Source organism: Microtus oregoni, unplaced genomic scaffold (assembly GCF_018167655.1).
Source record: "Microtus oregoni isolate MIOR12 unplaced genomic scaffold, Mior012 000036F_ref0000092, whole genome shotgun sequence".
Classification (NCBI taxonomy): Eukaryota; Metazoa; Chordata; class Mammalia; order Rodentia; family Cricetidae; genus Microtus; species Microtus oregoni.
Genome location: NW_024543095.1, coordinates 10,355,160 through 10,380,285, shown reverse-complemented (window position 1 = coordinate 10,380,285; position 25,126 = coordinate 10,355,160). Strand labels below are relative to the sequence as shown.

Here is a 25,126-nt window from a genome sequence, read left to right as displayed (position 1 = left end):
GGATCACACCAATGGCCCGGAGCTACAATTCCTGCTTGATTAACGAGAAACAATCTACTTCTTCTATGGCTGGCCCTTTCCAGAGCCTGGCAGAAACCTTGTTCTCACAGGTGTTTTGAAAGTACGATTCTATGCCTTAACCGGTAAGAACAGGAGCAACTGCTTCCAGGACCTTGAGTCACCCTGGGAAGCGTCCCCGTGGTCCGCAGCCCCGCATTTGGGAAACAGGCTGCCGGAACGAGGGTCGAGAAGCCAGCAGCGATTGAGCATCCTTCGGGCAGGCCCTGGGGGCACAGCTGTGCGTGCGTCGCCAAGGGTGGTGGCGGCAGGCACCCCGCCCTTGGCCGCCGCCTCGGCGTGTCAGGTGGCGTGAGAAGCGCGGGAGGGGCGGCCACGAGCAGCGCCCAGGGAGATGACTGGAGCCCTATTTCCCAGAAGCGGCGCACGCAAGGCACAGCTCCGCACGCAAGGGGGAGGTGACAGCAGAAACTTTTCAACCCGAACGTTCGCAGGCTTGCAGAGCTGCCTCCTCCTTCCACTCACCGCCCCCTCTTAGGTCTCGCACTCCAGAACTGCCTCAAGCTTGGCTCAGAGCCTGAGTGCGACCAGAGCGCGTCCAGCAGGTGGCGTGGCCCTTATCTTTTCAAAACGGGAACCCTCCAGGCCAGCTGTGCTTTGTGTGCCGCCGAAGGGTGGTCCGCGCCTGGAGCGGTAGGGCAGCCGCTTTCAGGGTTTCCTGATCTCGCCAGCAGAGGTGGAAAGAGATCTGTGCACACAAAGGGCCACGACTGTAGGGCCAAATGGTTTGCAAAACCTTCAGATAAAAATAAATGCCAGACAAACCGTCTCAAACCAAGCTACCGCGGTACCTAAAAAATGACAAGTTTCCTTTTCTGGCTTGGTGCCTAAGGATCATGAGCAAGGCACCAAGCTCGAGTCACCTGGAGAAGGAGGGCGTGCTCTTGGGTGCTTTCTGCTCAAGCGCGCAGAAGCGTGGGAAATTCTGTCCCAAGCTCGGTTCTGGGGAAATCATGGGGTCTTGACTGGGGGATAACTGATGACAAGCCCTTATCGCCACGGGAAAAGTTTTCAAGGAGGCTTCCAACAAAACTGCCAGCTACTTTTTCCAGAACGGTCCGAGCACGCGGAGCGGACTTTCCATTGAACCATCCTTGGGTCACCCTGAGCGTGGACATGAGACCTGAGAATCCAAGTCCAAGTCCCAGACTTTCACGGCGCCCCGCCCCTCACGCCCCACCCCTCAGGGTCCCGTTTCCTCTCTACCCAGCCCTTAAAACCCCGGGTAGAGGGGTGGCGCGTGTCACCTCTGGGGCGCATTGCAGATACCTCTGCGACGCCAGCTGGAAAGTCTCCCTCAGCCTAGGATTTGACTCCAGTTTACCAACTCCTAACCCCCGCCCATCTCAACCGCAGCTCCAACTCCGTGAGAAAGCCCCGACTTTGCAGAGCCCCAGGTGCAGTGGAGCCCGGCAAACTTGAGACACTTTTTCCTTCCTTTCCTCCAACCCAATCCAAGTTTAGGTTCTGACTGAGCCAAGAGTGGGTGCTAAAGCAGCGGGGCATCAGGTGTCTAGGGCGGGCCTCCAGGTCCCTGGGGGGACTCTCAGGTTGAAGTCTTGCTGTGGGCAGAGGCTTCAGGGCTTCTCCCAGAGCCGGTTGTTCTGCACCGCTGGAAAACCACGCTTCATCGCAGGTCAGTCTGTCGGCGGAGCCACCTTCCTTGGGCCTCTTTAAACCAGTTCTTGAAAGTCAGGGGTCCGGGGTGTTAGGCACTTTAAAAGAAACCTGCCTCTGTGTCTGCCACTGGCCTTGTGTCGGAATTCTGGGAACCGTTAGGCGGCTGGGGATTCAGAAGCTGGCGTGTTTCTGCTGGAGGCTGGGTTGGGTATGGAAGGGTATCTTAAGCATCTTGTCCAGAAAGCCATCCTTGACCGAGGTAGGCACCGCCTCCTCTCTATTCAACAGAGTTCTATAGTCCCATGCTGATGCTGGGACCCATTCTCTCTCTCTCTCTCTCTCTCTCTCTCTCTCTCTCCACATCTGAGTGCCACGTTTTGCCTTTGTGTCCCCAGCATGGCCACCAGCCTTAGCGCAGACAGCCCGCAGCAGCTGAACCCGTTGTCTACCCAGCAGACCACACTTCTGCTACTCCTCTCTGTCCTGGCCGCTGTGCACTTGGGACAGTGGCTGGTGCGACAGTGGCGGCGGAAACCGTGGTCCTCGCCCCCGGGTCCTTTCCCATGGCCACTGATCGGAAACGCGGCGTCTGTGGGCCGGGCGTCGCACCTGTACTTCGCTCGCCTTGCGAGGCGCTATGGTGACGTTTTCCAGATCCGTCTGGGCAGCTGTCCCGTGGTGGTGCTGAATGGCGAGAATGCCATCCACGAAGCCCTGGTGCAGCAGAGCAGCATCTTCGCCGACCGGCCGCCCTTCGCCTCTTTCCGCGTGGTGTCTGGCGGCCGCAGCCTGGCGTTCGGCTCCTACTGCGAGCGCTGGAAGGCGCAGCGACGCGCGGCCTATGGCACGATGCGCGCCTTCTCCACGCGCCACCCGCGCAGCCGCCGCCTCCTTGAGGGCCACGCGCTGTGCGAGGCGCGAGAGTTGATTGCGGTCCTGGTGCGACGCTGCTCAGGCGGTGCCGTCCTGGATCCGACGCAACCGATCATCGTGGCCGTGGCCAATGTCATGAGCGCCGTGTGCTTCGGCTGCCGCTACAACCACGATGATGCCGAGTTCCTGGAACTGCTCAGCCATAACGAAGAGTTCGGGCGCACGGTGGGCGCGGGCAGCCTGGTGGATGTGCTGCCCTGGCTGCAGCTCTTCCCTAACCCGGTGCGCACCACCTTCCGCGAGTTCGAACAGCTCAACCGCAACTTCACCAACTTTGTCCTGGACAAGTTCTTCAGGCACCGCGAAAGCCTGGTACCCGGAGCTGCTCCCCGTGACATGATGGACGCCTTCATCCTCTCCGCAGAAAAGAAGGAGGCCGGGGGAGCTGGCGAGGGTCCCTTCGGGTTGGACTTGGAGAACGTGCCGGCCACTATTACGGACATCTTCGGAGCCAGCCAGGACACCCTCTCCACCGCGCTGCTCTGGTTGCTCATCCTTTTCACCAGGTAAAGCCTCCAGGAGGGATGGGTCAGGCCTTGCGCTTTTCTCCTTTGAAAAGGGGCGTGTGGCTAAAAGGTCACTAGCTGGGCGCGGGGTTTGAGGTTTCACCCTGCCCCACCCCCCATTCCTTAAAACTGAGATCTCAGGGAAGATAAGTCCCGATCAAGGGGGCCAATTGCGATGCCTTCCCCACCTAGCGTTGCCAGCTTCTTTAGCGTTGTCTCTGTCCCTCCCCCCTCCTCTTGTGACTGGGAACAAATTTATGAAGAGCCCTTGCCCGCAAAAACAAGATCTTTTTGTCATTTGCGGCAGATCAATCTTGATTCTTCTGTGGCTCAATAGAAACAGAATTGGACCCGTTCCACGGTTAAGGAGGCGCAGTAGAATGTTAACTAAACACGGCGGCGCACGGCTGGCACTTCCGAGGCTGTCCAGCCCCGGTCTTAACACCCAGCTACCGGGCAGGGTTTGGTTACCAGGTAAAGGAAGCCAGCATAGGCAGGCCCTCAGAGGACAACCTGAGAATAAGGTTTACCCGACGGCTGACGCAAAGCAAGTCGGAGCAGGCACTTCTGTGACTGCTACAGCATCTAGAGAGAAGTCTCTGGCACCGGGGCCATCCTAATCTCTGGGCCAGGGCACAGACCTCTACAGTCCTGCAAGGCTGCCTGCAAGGATTAAGAAGTCTCCCCCACCTCCGCTGTCAGGTGATCTAAGCAAATGAATCCTTTGTGAGAATTTGAAGATCACCTATTGTTTACCTGAAATTCTGATTTAGCCTGTATTTTATCTGGAAACCCTACTGCGTTTCTTAGCACTTAAGGGATACTGAATATGCGTAGCCCTCCGAGTTTAGCAGAAAGAGTCCGTTTCCTGTTGGGATTTACACAATTCGTCTTTCTTTAGATGTTCTACGTCACATTTTTATTATATTTAAAATAACTTTTTAGTAGTAAAGTCAAATTGTGAAAACATATATTGGAAATATTGCGACCTAGGGGCAAGGGAGGCCGAAACAGAAGAAAGGGAATTCAACCCAAGATCAGGAAAAAGGCCTTGGAGTTGGGTCGCCAGGTCTTTCCCATTTCAAAATAAGTGTGTACCCTTTTTTTTGGGGGGGGGGAATCTGTATTGAGCTGTATAAGCAGCTTTTCATGTGTTCCGAAGAAATAAAAATAATTTTGGGGTCGTTGCCAGTTAAAGATGACATTATTTTTTCTTTTTCGTGAAGAGGCAATATAATCAGTGGGCAAATTACAACGCCTGTTTAGAGTGTAAATTTCACTGACGCAGCGGGTTGATCCACTCCTATAATAGTGTCTGCTTTCACACTACAGGTTGGACTAGTAGCTGTTGGTGGGAGGGTTTGGTCCATGCGATCAAAATGCTTACCATTTGGCCTTTCCTGGGAAGCTTTGGGAAGTTCTGATTTTAGCATCTCTCAGTATTTAAACACCACTTAAATGGTCACTGCAGCTGTTCTCCACCCCCACTCCTTCTGAGCCTTCCATTTAAACTTCCTGGGCGGTTAGCATTGATTTTAGTATGTTCTTTTTCTTTCGAAACGATTTTTAAACTTTATTTGTTTTGACATATATGAAGGTTTTGCCCGAGTGTATGTCTGAATATCCAGCGCATACCTGTTGCCTGAAGAGGCCAGGAGGGCGGATCCCTTGGGAATGAAGTTACAAACTCCAGTTAGTGGTCACGTGTGTGCTGGAAATTATCTCAGGAAGTCTGAAAGATCAGCTGGCGCCCTTAACCACCAAGGCATCTCTCCAGCCTGGATTTTAGTGATTTTGAAGGCTACATAATATCTTGTACTAATATTGTACATATGTAAAATCAGTTTTGAGCTTTAGTATTAATTGTGGGTTTTGACTACATTTTAAGTATTGTTATGATTATATATATATTATACCAATAAGTTATTTTCTGAAAGGAGGCCCCTAGGGATAAATAATTGGGCTTAAAAATGAAGGACCAAGGGATTATTGCCTTATATAGAGTTTACTGTGCTTTGTCTTCCAAAGAACTGTCCCAGTTTCTATCAGCAACACTGCAGAAGTAAAACGTGTACCCCCATCTGAAAAACTGGGGCCCTGCTCTTTAAATTGAAGAAATATGTAGCTTTATCTAGCAAGAGACCAAAATTGCTTAATAACATAGGAATGATGGGGAGGGAGGAGGAAGGATGGGGGACAGAGAAAATATATAGCTTAATAGAAACAATAAAAAGTAAAGTAAAAAAGAATTAATTAAAATTAAAAAAGAAACAACTACCTGTGAAATTTTCAATTTAATTTTATATGCCTTAGTGCCTTTAACTATTAAATAAACTGCACATGTTTTCATGAAAAAAAAAAAAGACAATGAATTGCCTAAAGATCTAAGGGAAGGAAAAGAGTCTGCTTTCAGGGCAGCATTTTAACTTTTGTGTGGGGGGGGTCCTTTCGCTATAAACACACGCAAAAATACCTTATGACTACATTGATATAAAATGAATATGTGAAAAGTGTGTTATGTGGGCTTCTACTCATAAGTCCGTTTATTTAGGTCTACAGGCTTTACAAGAGAGACAGATATTTTCCTGGAGTCTAAAATGTATTGTGGGCCTAGGCGCTGTGTCCAGCCAGGACATAAGTAGGTCTGGCCACTAACGTGCATCTTTAGACTGTAAAAACTTAAGGGTTTTATCTTCTCACAATGGGAAATAAATCCTAGGCCATAAGAGGCTTATTACAGAAAAAATAAGATTGTTGTTGTTTAACTTGCCATATTGAGAGAGCGAAATTAGCCTGTTTTTTTTTTTTTATTTCTTTCAGAAATTGTAATTCAGTCACAGACCTAGATAGTTTGTGGAATTAGAGTAGAATTGCGGTGTGCTGTAGGTGAAAGGTAAATTAAACTAATTTTGCTCTCTCTCTCTCTCTCTCTCTCTCTCTCTCTCTCTCCATTTTTCATACTGCAATCCAAACAGATACCCTGATGTACAGGCCCGGGTGCAGGCTGAGCTCGACCAGGTTGTCGGTAGGGATCGTCTGCCCTGCATGGATGACCAGCCCAACCTGCCTTACGTCATGGCTTTTCTTTATGAATCGATGCGATTCACCAGCTTCTTGCCTGTCACCATTCCTCACGCCACCACTGCCAACACCTTTGTCTTAGGCTACTATATCCCCAAGAACACGGTGGTTTTTGTTAACCAGTGGTCTGTGAACCACGACCCAGCCAAGTGGCCCAACCCAGAGGACTTCGATCCAGCCCGATTCCTAGACAAGGACGGCTTCATCAACAAGGAACTAGCCAACAGTGTGATGATTTTTTCCGTGGGCAAACGGCGGTGCATCGGCGAAGAGCTCTCTAAGATGCTGCTGTTTCTCTTTATCTCCATCCTTGCTCACCAGTGCGACTTCAAGGCTAATCAAAACGAGCCCTCAAACATGAGTTTCAATTACGGCCTGACCATTAAGCCCAAGTCATTTAAAATCCACGTGTCTCTCAGAGAGTCCATGGAACTCCTTGATAGTGCTGTTCAAAAGCTGCAAACTGAGGAGGCTCGCCAGTGAGAAGCCAGGGTAGCAGAGATGTTACAAGAAGATCTGACTCATTACCTGGGGAGGGAAATACGGGTTGTTTTTTTTTTTTTCCCCAGCTCCATTTTTGGTATCACTTCTCTAAGTGAGCAGAGGCTAAGTGGCCTGAAGGTGAGGCGTGTTTACTAGTTCATGGCTCCTCATGTTTATCGGCGTAAATGAATTTAGACAGATTGTAATAATATATACAGCTTTAATGGGGAAATAGACTTACAGAACCACCGGTTCCCACGGAGAACAGGGAAGCAGAGAGAGCAGTGGGGCTCAGGCTTGCTAGATTTATAAGTAAACATTAGCCCGAGGCGAACATGGCCCCTAATGGGCTGGGCTTATCCCTACACTCATGGGCTCATGCTGCCCTTCCTGGAAGTATTTTTGAGTCAGAGAAAAAGGGTCTAAGGATTTTTATTTTTTACAATTAAACATATGCACATATACCAATAGATGTGCACAACTACCTAACAAAGTATTTCAGTAATTCTGCCCTTGTAGGTGGATTTGAAATGGAACCCCTATGTGCGGAAATTTACGCTTTCAGAACCTACACTAAACAAAGGTTTAGAATATACTCAAGATTCAAGATGAGTGATTTCAATGAAAAATTGTGAAGACCAGAAATTCTCCACCAAGAACCAACTTACTTGAGAAACTACTTTAATTCCTTTGTAGTGGCCTGGCTGAGGTTTGCTTTCTTCCTGAAGACGTTCCTGCCACTTTAGGATGGACCATAAAGTCAGTTACTCAAAAAGAAATTCGTAGTTAATTCAATAACTGTAGCAGGTTTCAGAGATTAATTAATTTAAAGGTAAATTTTTTAGATGGTAAAAAAAATTTTTTTTTACAAGTTAAAGTTACATGCCATTTGGCTGCTAAAGTGAACTGTTCCAGTTGGGAAGAGAAAAAATATGTGCCAGGCCAGCTTAAGCTGTTAAATACGGGACTGTAATAGTGGTCTCAGTAGTTAAGTCTCATAAATAAAAACAAACAACAAAAAAACCCCTAATGTCACCAGACAGTATTCAATGCCTATAAATTTGTTACGTAGTAATTCATAAACATCATATGAATATGATTTGATCAGAAAAATATTTGAATAGTATATTTCTTATGTCATATTATAAACCAAAAAGTATAATCATTTGAAATGTGTCCAAGGTCAGGGAATGAGCTTGACTAAATCAATCTGTTTTGACATCAGGAAACCAAGTAACAGATTTTTTTTTTTCCTCATTCAAGGTTCAGGCAAGGGACAAATCTCAAAACCTAAATTAGCAAAATATGTTCTTATCTGGTAATTGTTATAATACAGATGCTTCTTTTGGGATTGGCCCCGTTAATTTGTTAAAATTCCAAACGCTTGACATACTTCAATTTTAAATGAGCTTAAAATCCACCTTGATTATTTCGTTTCAGTTGAAGCTAGAGGAAATACGGTCATTATTTCATCGAAGGTGAGACACCTAACCTTTGTCTGAGGACAAATGCTGAAAAAAGGGGGGGGGAAGCCTGAAATTTCTAGATGTTCTTTATATTCGACAACTGAGAAGTTTCTCTTTAAATGTTATTATTATTGGTAGTGTTTTTAAAATTGAGTATTAAGGTCTGTGATTTTGTTTGTTTTGTCTTTGGAGGCTGTTTAAGTGATTGCATTGTGAGCTGGTAGAGATAGCTAAAATCAATCCTTTTATTTAGGATGGTACACTATGAGCAGTTAATTTTTGGTAGCTGGGAAAGAAGAAATCTAAGGTTTTGGATTATGTAAACAAGTCGGAAAAACCTCAGGAAGGGCTAGAAGAATGGGAAAGGAGGCCCAGGGCCGATGGGGGGGGGGGGTTCCCATTTCCGTTTTCACTGCAATTAGAGGTAACAAAAGAAGCCTGCAGCACTCCAGAGAGCATGCTGCTTGCTTGGTTTCCTTGGGCTTTTTGGAATTTTCAAATCAAAACGACAAAGGAAGGAGTGTGTGGAGACCGCCGGAGCTGCAAGACAGAGAAAGAATGAGTAGGAGGAAGATGTGTAAACCGCTCCTATTCGCTCCAAGTTAATTTACTGAACTATAAAATTTGAAGCATGAACATTGAGGAAAAAATATGTTTGGAGTGGCAGTCCTTAAATTTCAAGGGTATCTCTAGAATCGCCCTAGTCCTCCTCTACCTGCCCTCTCCACATCTATTTTGTAGTTGGAAATTGAACTATAAAAATGTAAACTTTATTCAAAAATTTTCATAACAGAACCCCTTGAATTTGGAACACAGATTGTGTCAATATTTCAAAGGCCTTAATTTCAACTACAAAAGTCAGGTCTATAAAACATTTTTTTTTAGATATCTTAAAAACATGTGCCTCAGCAGGGCTGGGACAGTGATTTGGGCCCCCGTGGCCTCTTTACTCCGAGAAATTCCTAATGGTGAAAGCCGTCGTGTACCACTCTGGACCCCTTATTACGTTAACCAAACCCAGATGTTTGTTTTGTGAATGTAGGCACCGTTTCCATCTAAGGCTCTCAGTGAACGGGAAAGAGGCAGTGTGTATGTGCATGTGTGCGTGTGTGAGTGAGTGTGTGTGTGCCTGCGAGAGAGAGAGAGAGAGAGAGAGAGAGAGAGAGAGAGAGAGCGCTTTGTCGAATATACTTAGAACTCAGTGAAAGGAAGGAGGTTGCAAACCAGACACAAGTAATAATTACCAAATCTGGAGGCTATCGAGATAGATTCCTGGCTTCACCAGAAAGCCTGATTTTTTTTCTGCCACAGACGGCTTCATTTGCTGATCCCCACATAAGTCAGAATGTCCACTTCAGCTCAGAGCAGCAAAAGTGTGTTTTTGTTAAATGCGTATTAGAGCTCAGACTTTGTCAGAACAGTCCCCCCCCACCCCGCCCCAAAACAAAAGAAGATGCCTTGGGTATGTTTTGTGGATTAATCAACAGAGTTCATGCCCCAGAACTTAGCCTTTACCTGTGAAATGTTACCTACACTTGGGCTGTGCCAGATCAACTCGATACTCCACCATGTGTGTTAATTGGTATGTTTTCAGCTGTGACGTGATTGTGTGATAATGAGTGTATATTATGTGATGACTAGAACCCAAGGATAACTTCCTACTTAGCCTTTTCCTATGTTTTTGTACTTTAACATATGTATTCTTAGTATGTATATAGCTGATACAGTGCACAGTCATAACCAAGACAGATCCTATGCACACAGCATTAACTGATGTATAGCCTTTACTTTTGATGTACTAAAATGTAAAGAGTTCTATTGGTCATTGTCTATTACCAAACACCATTACCTAAACAATAAAATTCACTTTCATAATTCTGTGAAGTTCCTTTTTATGTTACAACGAGGTCTCATTGGTCATGTATTTCTACTCTTATGTGCCCTTGCATTGAAACACTGAGGCGGGTGGTCCTTGCAGCCCCTACGTTTGTCACTTCACACCTCTCTGTGGTGTGTGCCCGCCTTCAACTTTGCTATACACCCGTGCTCTACTCCCTAAAGAAAATGCAGCATAAATATTTTGTTTGATCATTCCATACTTTAGCCTGTTTGATTATTTTTTCCAATTTATTTTTTATTTAATACTTTTTTTTTTTTTTGGTTTTTTGAGACAGGGTTTCTCTGTAGCTTTGGTGCCTGTCCCGGAACTAGCTCTTGTAGACCAGGCTGGCCTCGAACTCACAGAGATCAGCCTGCCTCTGCCTCCCGAATGCTAGGATTCAAGGCATGTGCCACCACTGCCCGGCTATTTAATACTTTTTCAACATCCAATTTTCTTGAGCAAATCCATGGTCTTTATATTATTGAATTTATAAAGACCAACAAAGAGTTAATTATTCCTGGTGATCAGCCAAGCAAAATAAGAATTAACTTGCAAATTTGAACGGATTGGATTGAGGTCTTATCATGCTGACCTAATATTTCTGCTTTGCCTGGGAAATGTAGGATATGCTTATCCCCCCTTGGCAGCAAACTGACCCCTTCTCTGAGCACGCCATCCATTCATTTGCAAGATTTATGTCCCTTGATTAGTAAGAGAAGCTGATGTCCAGTAAAATAGATTGGGTGAAAAAAATTCTGCAATGTGCTATGTGGAAATATTTTTCTGCTGTTTATTTGATAAGCTACATGGTATCACAGACACAGCCAGGGCCTCACTGTTCCTTACACACAGGTGGTAGGGCCATGCAATGCCAGGGGTCCTCATTTCTTCCAGACAACCACTCCTGTTACTGTGAAAACAGGAAGGGAAGCAGGAAAGCCAAAGTGGCACTCTATGTCACCGATGCTTTGGCTGGGAACATCAGTTTAGCAGCCCAGAAGCATTTCATTCATTTATTTTCCAGATATATGCAAAAAAAAAGTGCCTGGAAAATGGTCATATCCATTCAGGACAAGGGAAAAATACTTTCTGGGGGAAAATTAAAATCCCAGTGGGGTCAGGTTTTTTGTTTGTTTGTTTGGGGGAGTAAGCTCAACTAATCTAATAGAGTCCAGGCTAGGTGCAGGCGGGGAAACCAAGGCAGCTTTGGGTGTCGTTTGGGTGTGCTCACCAGAGGCTTCTAAAAGTCACCCTGGCACTTAAACCCAGTCCACTCTGCTGTATACATCTTCCAGAAACCAACTGGCTTTTAGCTTTCTCTTATTTTAGCTCAGGAATCTGGCTTTCTTCTCTTAGTTATCCTCAGAAAAGGAGGAAGAAGAAGGAAAACTAAACATGTTCAGATACAGAAACCATTCTCAGTTGGCATTTTGAATTAAGGCGCTTGGGGGATAAGGAGATGGTTCAGTGTGCAGAGTGCTTGCTATGCTAACATGAAGACCGACTTTGGATCCCAGTCCACCCACAAAAGCCAGGTGAGGCAGTGCCCATTGTACAACCTTGGCGCTGGGGGACAGAGATCAGCATAACTCTGGGGACTCATGGAACCAGTGTGTAGCAATAAGGGCGGCGGGGCTGCGTTCCCAGCACCCCGGCCGCCTGCCCAGCTAGCTTATGCTCTGAAATAACAACACACAAACTGTATTCATTTAAACACTGCTTGGCCCATTCTCTTCTAGGCTAATTCTCACATATTAATTTAGCCCATTTCTAATCATCTGTGTATGGCACCCCAAGGTGCACTTACCAGGAAGATTCTAGCCTATGTCCATCCTGGGTCGGAGCTTCATCCCAGGAGCAGGGCATGGCATCTCTCTGAGGCGTCTGCTCCTGAGAGGAGAGCTGTCGAGTCTCAGCTCACTTCCTCTTCCTCCCAGCGTTCTGTTCTGTTTACTCCTCCCACCTATCCTCTAACCAATAAAATGGGCCAAGGCAGTTCCTTTATTAGCCAATGACCTTCCTCCATCACCAGTGCAGCTGGAACACTGAGCTCCGGGTTCAGTGAGAGACCTTGTCTCAAAAAGTAAGGTGGAAAGGTGATTGAAGACATCCCAGTGTCATCCCCCGGCCTCCAAATCATACACATACTTGCACATGCACGACAAAAAGCACGGAAAAACTGTCCATTTTGGACATCTATGGGCAATCTTGAAGTATCAGCTTGTGTCTCACTCCTTTATTCGCTAAGTACCAACTTTAAGAAAACAGAAAAGGTCATTACTGCTTTTCTACATGTGTCGGGTAAGAGAGTCAGAAAGAGAAGGAAGGAACATTAAACACTTAGGAGTTTTGGGTCAGAATATTTAAATAATCTCTTAAACACATTCGAGTGTGGCAGCCTTACAAGGGGGTGGAAATATACAAAAATAAATTAGCAGCATCTTCATGTGGACTGTCTCTGAAAGCTGACTTCCTTGCCTTGGTACCATCACTGCGGTCTCTTCCCAGCTGGCCTGTGATTAGAAGCACAGGGTAGTTTGCTAGCTTTTGAGAGCCCCGATCTGCAGTAGTTTCACAAGCAATTTCCTTCCTTTTGGGAGACACACTGTTGCAAATTCATTCTAGTGGCTTAATTAATTAGTTAATTAATTAATTTTGAGGCAGAGTTTCTCTGTGTAGCCCTGGCTATCTTGGAACTCTATGTAGATCAGGTTGGTCTCGAAGTCAGGAAGCTGTCTGCCAAGTACTGGGATTAAAGGCGTGTAACATGACTGCTTGGCTGCTATATAGATTAAAACCTGGTAATAGTAAGAGCTAGGGAATATGTGAAGCTCCTGGAATTCTCACAGTCCTGAGAGGAATGTAAAATGGTGTGGTATGAGCTGACTCCAAGATATTTATTCTATATAGGGGAAATGAGTGCATACAGAAACTACCTGAGTGTTTGCAGTGGCTCTACTCACAATCACCCAAACTGGAAATGACTGTTTTTCAAGGATGATTAACTAAAGTGAATGTGGTACAGTCACATAATAGGATATGAGTCAGCAAGAAAAGGAGTAATTGTACATAAACCCCAAAATGTGGACACTTGTCAAGGGAGTTATGTTGGTTTTAAAAAAAAAGTTAGCTTCAAAAGACTATACACTGCATGTTCCCAACAGTTCAGCGGGGAGAAAGCTGTATTCAGTTCTGTACCAGGCTTTTTCCTTTAGACCACCAACCAGTTCCCAAATCATGACACGGAGACTTATTCTTAGTTGTGAACACTCAGTCTTAGCTTAGCTCTTATTTTAATCTGTTTCTCTTTATCTACATTTTACCCCAGGGCTTTTTACTGTCTTTCTGGATTGCTCCCTTTCACTGCTTCTCGTGTCTGCCTGGCAGCTCCCTGACTTCTGGCCCCAGGCCTCTACTTCTCCCTCATCCTCTCTTCTCGCTCTCTTTCTCTTTCTTCTGTGCCTAGGTTTCTGCTCCTTATGCCCTCTGCCCCGCCTATCCTGCTTTCTGCCTAGCTAGTGGCTCTTATTAGACCAATCAGGTGCCTTAGGCAGGCAAGGTGAAACAGACACAACACATCTGTACATAGTTAAACAAAGGTAGCAGAAACAAATGTCACACATCTTAACATGGTTCAATAGTATTCCACAGCATAGTTCTTCATGATGAAAATAGTTACTTGGACATAGAATTTTATGGAAATAAAATGATAACAAACAAAATTGTAAAAGTTTTAAAGGGTAATCGGTGTAAATGACTCCATTGACTGAGGTAGGTTTTCGGAGCTCATGACAACCATTTTTGTTAAGCAACAAGATGGAAGCTCTGAGTGGGGAGGGCAAGCCAAGGTTTGTAAAGAAGGACTGAGGTCTGTGCTGACACTATTGCTGTTTGCTGGAATCTCCAAGTTCAGCAGGAAATGGACTGGTGGTCTTTGGAATAAAATCACCACAAGTCAGAGAAATTTTACTTTGATGCCTTTGGCTGTTAATTGTCTATCAACCAGGCACTGCTGTAGGAACTGAGATAGAACGATGACCCCCAGACCCTGAGCTCATGGAATCAATATTCTTAGTGGGATGGATGGGTGGGTGAAGGGAAATAACATTTCAGTTAATTTTGTTATAAAAACAGAGTGGTGTATGTGTGTGTGTGTTTGTGTATGTGTAGTCATGTAAGGGTGGTGTGTGTATAGTGTGTGTGCATGCATGTATGTGTATAGTGTGTGTGTGTTTATGAGTGTGCACGTGTGTGAGTGTGTTGGGAGACTGTTTACCATGAGTAGTCAGGAAAGGCTCTCTATGGGAAGCAATACCAAGGGGTGAGCATTGAGGATGGCAGTTTCTGCCTAAGCTCCCCCCACACAAAGAAAATTCAGAAAGGGAGGTATCAGACAACACATTAATTACCTCAGCACTAACAGAAAGTCTGGTTCCACCCATTAAGTTGATTTCACAGTCACTTAAAATCTGGGCAATCAGAAATAAAACAGTCAGATCACACCCTGTGACAGATATTGTGGGTAAATCCTTAATCTGCCAACTTCTGCTTTGCCAAACGGCATTGCTGTGGTCCAGACCATTCCCTGACATCAGTTCACTGGCTCATTCTAGAAATGAAGAACCAGACAGCAGGCTTTTGGAACTATACCTTTAAAATACAAGTTACAGTGGATTTTAGTGGTGCATGCCTGCAATCCTAGCACTTAGAAGTAGAGGCATGAGTTTGAGGCCATTCTCCCACTCACAGTGAGTTTGAGGCTGCATGGAACCTCAGGAACAAAAATAGAATAAGAACAAAAAGTGTGTTCTAATGATCTGTGGGATCCTTTAATGTGGCATGTACTGAATTGATTTTGTGTGTCCCAGGAGTTCCTCTGGTTTTCTTCATACTGTGTCATATAAACACACTTTTATTATATATGATTGAAAAGATAGTCACCCATCCCCATAGAGTTGGGTCTCCTGGAGAGAGACTGGATGCAGGATCACACACCCTCTGGTGTTGAGTAGCCTGTGGAGGGGGGACCACACACCCTCTGGTGAGCAGCCTGTGGTTGGGGGACCATACACCCTCTGCTGGTGAACAGCTTGTGGATTGGAGATCACACACCTTCTGGTGAGCAGCCTGTGGATGGGGGATCACACATTCTCTGGTGAGCAGTCTGTAGATGGGGGACCACACATCTGGTAGTAAGCAGCCTGTGCTGGGCCTTCTCCTCAGGCATTGCTTTATTGTTTTGCCCACACAGTCTTTGGGACACCAGGCATCAGGTTACATCCACCTCAGAGAAGCCTCAGGGAAATCTGTGCTGATAAAGCACAGGACATTCTGCCCTCTCTCTCTGCCTCCATCCATTCTGTTCTCTTGGCTCATGACTCACAGCTATCCTCACGCAGTCAGGCTAAAGAGCCACCTTTGTTCTCTTCCCATCTCAGGCCTCATCATTTTAATTTAAGGCTCTCTTTCCTCAGTGTCCACAGGCCCACAGTAAATCCAGCTGCACTCAGATTGGCCCTTACACTGGAAGAAGAGGTGGAAGAAAGGGGTTGACATTTCACTGTGTTTTGCAATGTTGCTTCCAGGAACCAGTTGCTATAGAAATAAGGTGAGCCCATTTGTCCCCTCTTCCAAGCTCTTTCAAATCCCCAGCCTTGCTCTATTGTATCTCTGTCTGGCAATCCCGGTGTGTATCTCAAGACAGAATAAAGGTAACATAATTTAGTTTGGGTTTGTTGTCTGTCTCTAGTTCCATCACACACCTCAGAATGTAGATCTGTGTATCCAGTGCCCCACTAGAACAGAGCTGGGGGAAACAGATGGGATCGCCAGAGTCTTTATGATCACTCCTCCTGTCCTTCTCCTGATAGGAAGAGAACTGCCATCCTGGGAGGGACGTCTCTAGATGGCTTCTTCTTCCAAGACTAAGCATGAAGCCTTGACCTAAAGGTATGTGGGAGGATGATGAGCAGTTGAGTGTAGTTTTTCATCTACTTGGGATCCTCCACCCTGGGTTTCTCCACCCCTTCCCCTATTCCATCTGGTTGACTCATCTTGACCTGGCCTTCACCTACAGGCAGACAAGTCAACACCCCCATGGGAAAACAGACTCAAGCTCAAAGAACAAAGCACGGGAGAAGTATAGGTATGTTGAAGCTGAATTTGCAAGAGCTAAGGTCTCTCAAATACTGCCATCACAAGGGGAACATTTTCCCGAGTCGTTCCTCTGATATGGTGATTCCACTGGCTGCCAGCCATCTTAAATAACGTCAGGGGTCAACAAACTACAGCCCATGAACTAAATCTGATCTACCACCTGTGTTTATACAGCTTGCGAGCTAGGAGCAGCTTCGGATTTTTAAATGGTTGAAAGAAATCAAGGGACGAATAGTATTTCACAACGCAAGAACGTGTTATGAAATTCCAATTCTTATATCTGTGAAAAAAACTAGCTGGACCACTGCCACATTCATTCGCTCTCTTATTGGTCATGACTGCTTTCATGGTACAATGGCAGAGTTCAGGAGCTATGACAGATACCACATGACTTTCAACGCCTAAAATATTTACTATCTGGCCATTTACAGAAAAAAATTGTCAATCCTGGTCTGCACGATCAACTTCTCAAGGCACCGACTCCTCACAAGGATAGCAACCTCTTCACACTTTAGAGCACTCTTTGGCTGACAAAGCACTTCCATATGATTGCTTCCGCCTGGGTCTTGGCTGGCCTTGGACTGTGCTAGCATCCTGATGGGACTGACGCTGCTTCACAGAGACACACACCTGCAAAGCCAAGATCCCCACAGGAGGCACCAGGCAAGAGAAACACATCAATTGTGGTTTTCACAAAGGCAATATTCAAGACTCTTTGAAAATGTCAGCCTCGTATCATAAATCCAGCAACTAGAAGGCAGAATTCAGGCCCACATGTGATAACAACATTAAAGCAAGTTGAAGGAAGGTTGTGGCTTGGGATTTTGAAGGCTTTTTTCTTTCTTATTGATTCTGACTTTCTGATTTTTAGGACTAAATTCTTACTTTATCCTATTTTTAACCACCAAATAATTTTATACGTATTATGAGTTTCCAAGGTAGTGTTTTGGCTCATTGTTTATTGGCTAAGGGTCAACTCTGTAACTAGCACATCCGTCATCTTCAAACCCTTTTCATTCCTTTAGGGTGAGTACATCCAAAGTCCTCATTTCTAATCTAAAATAGTTGATGTTGCTTGAAGAAGCTGAGACTAGACTAGCAGTAGCCGGTGGCTGGGGAGAGTAGCAGAGAGAGAGTGATGGGAAGGGGCTGGCCAATAGGCACAGTGCTGAAGCTAGGGGACATAATTCCTGGTGTTCTATGGGCTTCATGATTTTATAGCTTCTGTGGCTGGCTATAGCTTCAGAACTCTTGTATGTAACCTAAAACATTTGATGGTACCTATCACATAGGTTTAATCCTTTCCTCTGAACTGTAGTTTGGAGAATTTTCACATGTTTTTACAGTTGTCAAATACAATATAACTTTATATACAGTCAGGTCATCCAGCCCATACTTTATTCAGCATCTAAGTCATATTTCTAAATGTTGTTGGACACGACAATAAACTGTTATGGAACGGAACCTTATAAAGATAACATATACTTTGACTCAGAGTTGCCTTTTCTACTTGAAGGAACACATTTAAACATGCCCAGCCCAGTTTGATGAGTGTTTAAAAGGAGATGTTTATTAAGAGATTTGGGAACAAAGATGAGGAAGTATCGAGAGCTTGTGGGGAGAGGACCATTAGGAAAGGCTCCAACAAGGAGGTGTTATGGTGTCATTTGAGTTGAAGAAGACACACACTCAGCAGTTGACCAGAGAGATACAATGTTGAGATAAGAAGGAAGGTGGGAAGGCCATAGACAGCCCTAGAGAACCCACTGGCAGAACTCCAGAATCCTACTGTACAGTGAATACTCAGGAAATAGTTGCAAGGTGAGTGACCAGGCTGTGTTTAGGGGTGGTCACAGTCTAGGTACAGTGGGGGATTAATGTATACATCTGTGTGCAATGTATGGGCGTGTTGGATTGAGAGAGTGTGGCAGGTCCTGTGGGTACTTGGGCTACTCAAACCATTCTTCCTACTTGCTAGGAGGGTCTTGGGTATAGGACATATGGATTCCGTGTAACTTTAGCCATCTTGGAACTAGCTCTGTAGACCAGGGTGACCTTGAACTCAGAGAGATCCAGCTGCCTCTGCCTCCTGAGTGGTGGGATTAAAGGGCACCATGGCCCAGCTTTTGTATGGACATTTTCAGGCTCTTCAAATATGTCTGAGTCCTAAGGTTAATTGTCACAATCTATATGACTTGCTTTCTCAGAAACATGAAAAGAAAAATTGAAAAGTCGAGGCTGTATGTGGGGTTCTACAGAAGGAATCCATGGTTAAGGTGTCTTTAGGCATGTGCACGTACTCATCCTAAAGGGAGCAAGGAAAGGATGAAGGAAATGTGTATATGAGAAAAGTCCCTGGGAAGAAGGAAACCAAGAGGTCTCTTATTTCGGGACATGGTACCAAATCTCAGGGGCTCATGTAATGTGGGTTTAAGAACTTCCTTCGCATCTTGTGCTCAGATCCCACCCTTTCCAGGTTATGAAAGTGCGTGAGCATGCTATACCTCTAACTATTTAAAGTGAGTGTTTAATGTTAGGGAACGATGAACTTATCAAGCCTCGGGTTCCAAATAAAATCAGTGCATGCCAAAACCTTAGCACAGTAACTGCAGCAGAGAACCACAGAACAAAACATAGCTAGAGTAATCATCATTACTGGGAACGTTAGGTCTAGATGCTAGGGAAGACCACAAGATATCTAAAAACAGTTTGCCAACAGAGATTTGAAAATTCAGCGTGGAAGGGAAATATGTGAGTCACGATACTGAGGATTAACCAACCCTTCTTTTCCACATCTTCTAAACTGCACTCTCAGACCCTCAGAAGGTATTTAGAGGCCCACGAGAAATCTGGGGATCATTTGGGATAAGAACAGGGCCCTAAGGAATCCATTTGCCCTTCCTCTTCCCGCTTCACAGCAGACTGTCCTTGAGCTCATTTGCAATTCTCCTGCCTGATCATCTCAAGTGCTGGAATTACATTCATGAGCCACTGAATCCAATGCTTGGCTTAACCCGTTATTTTTCTTCTGTGGGGATTTTTAAAAGCATATATGGAGAAAATAACTAAAAGATTTGTAAGTATAATTGTACTTGCCATTATGTAAATGTCCAGGCATCCCTCAAGCCAACATACTGCTAACTAAATACCTTCTCTCTTTTTCTTTCAGAAGTAAATTGAGACAAGCATTACGTCATTCCTCTTCAAGTCTATTAGCATTCAGAGTTATGCAAATGTAACATGTGTCAAAATGAATGCCACCAACAATTGTACTTTACTATTTGAAAGAATGAAACTGAACTTTTACACCCTAAAAATTCTAAGAATGAGTCAGAGCTTTATAATGGGACCATATCATTCCATAAACTTTTCTGGTACGAATGCCTATATGGCACCTGCCAAAGCAACAAGCAACCAGAATACAACTTCATGCCTCTACTTTAATAAAACTTAGGTTTTGCTTGTTACTTCTATACTATGACGGCATGGTTGAGAAACTTTATTTACACCTATGTGACAGTCTTTAACGGAAAACCAGGTGACATGTAAGATAAGATTATTAACATAAGCAGAGAGAGTAAAAAGCAATGAACATATATCGCATGGTTGTGAGATATATATATATATATGAACATGGTTGATATGTATCCAACTATAACAACTGTCATCTTAAACAGGAAAATGTGAGTGATCTGTAATATCAACTAGCAAATGAATAAGAAAATCTTGGAGCCAGTGACTGGTAGGACCATAGGAGGCAGGCAACCGCCTGGAGCTGTGAGTGACCTCTGAAGCAGTAAATGACTGCCGGGAGTGGCAACAGCAGCAGCTTCCAGCAGTGGCTTCCAGAAGCTATTGTAAGAAGCTCCTCTGGGAAAGAGCACCTGTGTCTTAGCCAGCAACCACTGCCATTCTCTGTACTAGATGCCCTGTCTGTGCAGCGACGTCTGCCATTCTCTGTAGTAGGAAGCCCACCACTGCAGTGACCACTGGAACCTCAGCCCCTGCCTGCATCTAAGAAAGTGATCACGGGAACTGTGGCCCTGCCTGCACCTGGAGAAGCAACCACCAGAGCCGTGGCTGCACCTGCATCTTGAGGAGTGACCATCTAAGCCTTAGGCCCACCCACATGTGGAAGAGCGACCAATCTCCAGAGGCTTTGCTCTGCCTGCACCCAAAGGAGCATTCAACAGAGCCACAGCCCCAACTACACCAACTGGAGAAGAGGGACTCCCTGAAGCACAGGCTCCACCTATACTGACTAAATGGAGGAAGTGATGGGTAGACAACAAGATAGGAATACACCCAACATCATAAAGAGCAATACAGCGCCACCAGAAACTAGAGGCTCTACAACAGCAAGACCTGAACATCTCAGCACAGATGAAGAAAAAGAAAAAGACCTTAAAAATAACTTAGTGAATGATTGAGACCCTTAAAGAGGAAATGAAAAATACTTTTAAAGAAGTGGAAGAAAAGACAAAGAAAAACTTGAAGAAATCAACAAATCCCTTAAAAAAAACAAGAAAAAGCAATAAAACATGTGAAGGGAACAGTTCAATAGTTGAAAACTGAAATAGAGGCAATAAAGAAAACACAGAGGGGAATTCTGGAAATGGAAAAATCTGAGTAAATGATCAGGAACCACAAATGCAAGCATAAAAAATAAAATGCAAGAGATGGAAGATAGAATCTCAGGTGTTGAAGATACGATAGAGGAAATAGATACATCGGTCAAAAAAAAATGTCAAATCCAAAAAATTCTTAACACGAAACATCCAGGAATTCTGGGACACCATAAAAAGACAAAACCTAAGAATAATAGGAATAGAAGTCCAACTCAATGGCACAAAAATTTATATTCAACAAAATGATAGAAGAAAACTTTCCCAACCTGAAGAAGGACATCCCTATGAAAGTACAATAAACTTACAGAATACCAAATAGAAGACAAATAAGTCCCCTTGCCACATAATAATCAAAACACTAAACATACTGAATAAAGAAAGAATATTAAGAGTGGCAAAGGAAAAAGGCCAAGTAAAGTAAAGATAGACCTATCAGAATTACACCTGACTTCTCAATGGAAACAATGAAAGCTGGAAGGCCCTGGACAGACATTATACAGACACTAAGAGTCCACAGATGCCAGCCCAGACTACTATGCCCAGCAAAGCTTTCAATCACCATCAATGGAGAAAACAAGATACTCAATGACAAAACTGGATTTAAACAATACCTATTCACAAATCCAGCCCTACAGAAAGTACTAGAAGGAAAACTCCATCCCAAGGAAGTTAGTTATATTCACAAAAACACAGGCAATATATGATGTCCCAGCAGCAAATTCCAAAGAAGAAAAACACACACATAGTGCCGCCAGCACCAAAGCCAAAAATAACAGGAGCTAGCAATCAATGACCATTAATATCTCTTAATATAAATGGACTCAATTCGTCAATTAAAAGACACAGGCTAACAGATTGGAAACAAAAACAGAATCCATCCTTCTGTTTCATACAAGAAAACACTTCAACTTCAAAGATAGATATTTCCTCAGAGTAAAGGGTTGGGAAAAGATTTATCAATAAAATGAACCTAAGAAACAAGTGGGTGTAGCTATTCTAACAGCCAACAAAATAGACTCCAAACTAAAATCAGTCAAAAGAGAAGGACATTTCATATTCATCACAGAAAAAATCCATCATGATGAAGTCTCAGTTCTGAACATCTGCATCCTAAATACAAAAGCACCCTCATATGTAAAAGAAACACTACGAAAGCTTAAATCACACATTAAAATAAACCCTACACACTAATAGTGGGAGACTTCAACACCCCACTGTCACCACTGGAAAGGTCTGCCAGACAGAAACTTAACAGAGAAATAAAAAACTAGCAGATGTTATGACTCAAACAGACTTAACAAGCATCTATAGAACACAAAAGAATACACCTTCTTCTCAGCACCTTATAGAACCTCCTCTAAAGTTGACACATAGTAGTTAACAAAGCAAACCTTAATAGATACCAAAAAATTAGAATAACCCCTGTATCTTATCAGATCACTGTGGCTTAAAGTTAGAATTCAACAACAAAGCTAATTTCAGAACACATGGAAATTGAACAATGCTCAACTGAATCACTACTGGGTCAAAGAAAAAATAAAGAAATTAAAGACTTCCTAAAATTCAATGAAAATGACTGCACAGCATCCCCAAACCTATGGGACTTCGTAAAAGCAGTGCTAAGAGGAAAGTTCATAGCACTAAATGCCTACATAAAGAAGCTGGAAAAGGGGCTGGAGAGATGGCTTAGAAGTTAAGAGCATTGGCTGTTCTTCCAGAAGTCCTGAGTTCAACTCCCAGCAACCACATGGTGGCTCACAACCATCTGATATGAAATCTGATGTCCTCTTCCAGTGTACAGGCAAAATGCAGACAGAACATTGTTTACACAATACAAGAAGAAGAAGAAGAAGAAGAAGAAGAAGAAGAAGAAGCTCATCCAAGAGAGGTAGACAGCAGGAAATAATCAAATTGAAGACTGAAATCAATAAAATAGAAACAAAGAAAACAATACAAAGAATCAACGAGACAATGAGTTGGTTTTTCAAGAAAATCAACAAGATTGATAAAACTTTATCCAAATTAACCAAAAGACAGAGAGAGAATATCTAAATTAACAAAATCAGAATGAAAAGAGGGACATAAAAACAGACACTGAGGAAATCCAGAAAATCATCAGTTCATACTTCAAAAACTTGTATTCCACAAAATTGGAAATTTTAAAGGAAATAGACAATTTTCTGGATAAGTACCACATACCAAAATTAATTCAAGACCAGATAAATAAATTAAATAGATTTATAAAACACAAGGAAATAGAAATAGTCATCAAAATCCTCCCAACCAAAAGACAAAACAAAACAAAAAAAGCCCAGGACCAGATGGTTTCAGCACAGAATTCTACCAGAATTCCAAAGAACTAATACTGATACGCCTCAAATTGTCTCACACAATAGAAGCAGAAGGAACACTTCCAAACTTTTTTTTTTAACAAGGTTACAGTTACCCTAATATCCAAACCACACAAAAACATAACCAAGAAAGAGAATTACAGACCAAGCTCCCTCACTAAAATTGATGCAAAAATACTCAATACAATACTGGCAAACTGATTCCAAGAACACAACAGAAATATCATCCACCATGACCAATTAGGCTTCATCCCAGACATATGGGTATGGTTCAGCATATGAAAATCTGTCAATGTAATCCACTGTATAAACAAACCCAAAGGTGCCACACTCATACCACACCACAAGCGTGTTTGTTCAATTATGTTCATAGTATTATTAGTAATATCCAGAATCTGGAAACAACCTAGATGCTCCTTAACTGAAAAATGAATAAAGAAAATGTGGTACATTTACCCAATGGAGTACTACGCAGCAGTAAAAAAATGACATTTTTGAAATTTGCAGGCAAATGGACAGAATTTTAGAGAAGGCTGGAGAGATGGCTCAGTTGTCAAGAGCACTTAATGCTCTAAATCCATATTTGGGTTGCTCACAGATATGTGTAAATCCCAACCTAGGGGAATCTATTGGGGCACCAAATAAGCATATGGATACACAAAGGCAAACACAAATGAAATAGACAAATCTAAATAAATTAGAAATTTAAAAATGTTTGATGCGTTCATTAGAAAAGAATAAAGACCCAAATCAAGAGCTAGGTTCTACCTATAGTCTTACAGACAGGAACTACAGTAAATCTAAATTCAGAAGGGGAAAGGAAGCAAAAGAAATTATGGCAGAAATCAATAAAGTTTCCGCATTGTAAATAGAGACAGTTTCAAATGGCTAAAGTCTTAAAGGACAACCTTAAACAAGAGATTGTCATTGCAGGACGATAGGTAGGATTGAAATGACATCTACAAAGTGCTCCATGGCACTTGACTTTTAAGTGTTGTTCAAAATTACCTGTCATTTGTCAAACTCAAATTTGTGGCAAGGAAACTAACTGCACACTTTGGTTGTGTTCCGGTGGGACATGCTGGCCGGGAATACTTAGTGACAATGAGGAAAACCTCTTGGGGCACTGTTACCCTGAGGGATTCTAGGAAGGGATGCTGTGGTCCCCAGGTACAGGCTCTAGAACTGGGCTGACAAGACCAAGGTACCTCTGCCCCTACGTGTTCACAACCCACCCGTCATTCCCAAGCCCCTGTTTGTCAGAAGTGCTTACTGTAATGAACTCACTTTCTACTCTAACTCCAAAAGAAAGTTTTACCCGGCTCTTGCTCTGCGGCAGGTCTTATTCTAGATGCTTTGGATGCAAGATTGAAGACGTGTGGTTTCCGTTTGGCTCTAGACCAGCTAAGGAGATAAAAGAACACAGCCTGGTTCTGAACACTGAATTACTTGCTAAAGACTCAGCTCTGAGAGTTGGGATGCACACAGTGCTAACCAGCTTTGAATCATATGGGAGACAGTTCAGAATTTCCCAGAAAAGAGCTCACTCCTCAATGCCTATCAAGTTTCCCCTTGACTCTCTCCCCTGAGCACCAAGATAAATGAACTGGTAATGCTCAGCCTATTCGATTGTTGGGAAAATCCAAAAACACCCCAAGGGAGGCAAAGCCGGGGTACTGCGCAGAGTCACAGTTAGCAGACTCCCCCCTGGACTGGATCCCCTTGCATCTTGGAGACTCTGGGTTGGCCCCCTTCAAGGACTTCTACGTCCAAGGCAGAGGCCAGTCAGTAGAAAGTCCCTGTCCGTGCTTCAGATTTCTGTGGGCTAAAATGAAGGTTTTCAATATCTAGATGGGAAAAGAAAGGGAGCAAGAGAAGAGAGAAATGAGGAGAGCTAAGTGTTGTTGCAAAGGGGGAACGGTGGGTGCTGGGGAGGGTGCTC

At 43.9% G+C, this 25,126-nt stretch overlaps 1 protein-coding gene across 1 annotated transcript; it reads left to right on the top strand.

The window, feature by feature from the left end:
* Positions 1–1,346: 1,346 nt before the first annotated feature.
* Positions 1,347–7,502, top strand: LOC121432953 (cytochrome P450 1B1). Its single transcript, XM_041631152.1, has 3 exons — positions 1,347–1,714; positions 2,094–3,137; positions 6,113–7,502. The coding sequence occupies exons 2-3, from the start codon at positions 2,095–2,097 to the stop codon at positions 6,699–6,701; spliced, it is 1,632 nt and encodes a 543-aa protein (XP_041487086.1). The 5' UTR covers positions 1,347–1,714; position 2,094; the 3' UTR covers positions 6,702–7,502.
* Positions 7,503–25,126: the final 17,624 nt, after the last annotated feature.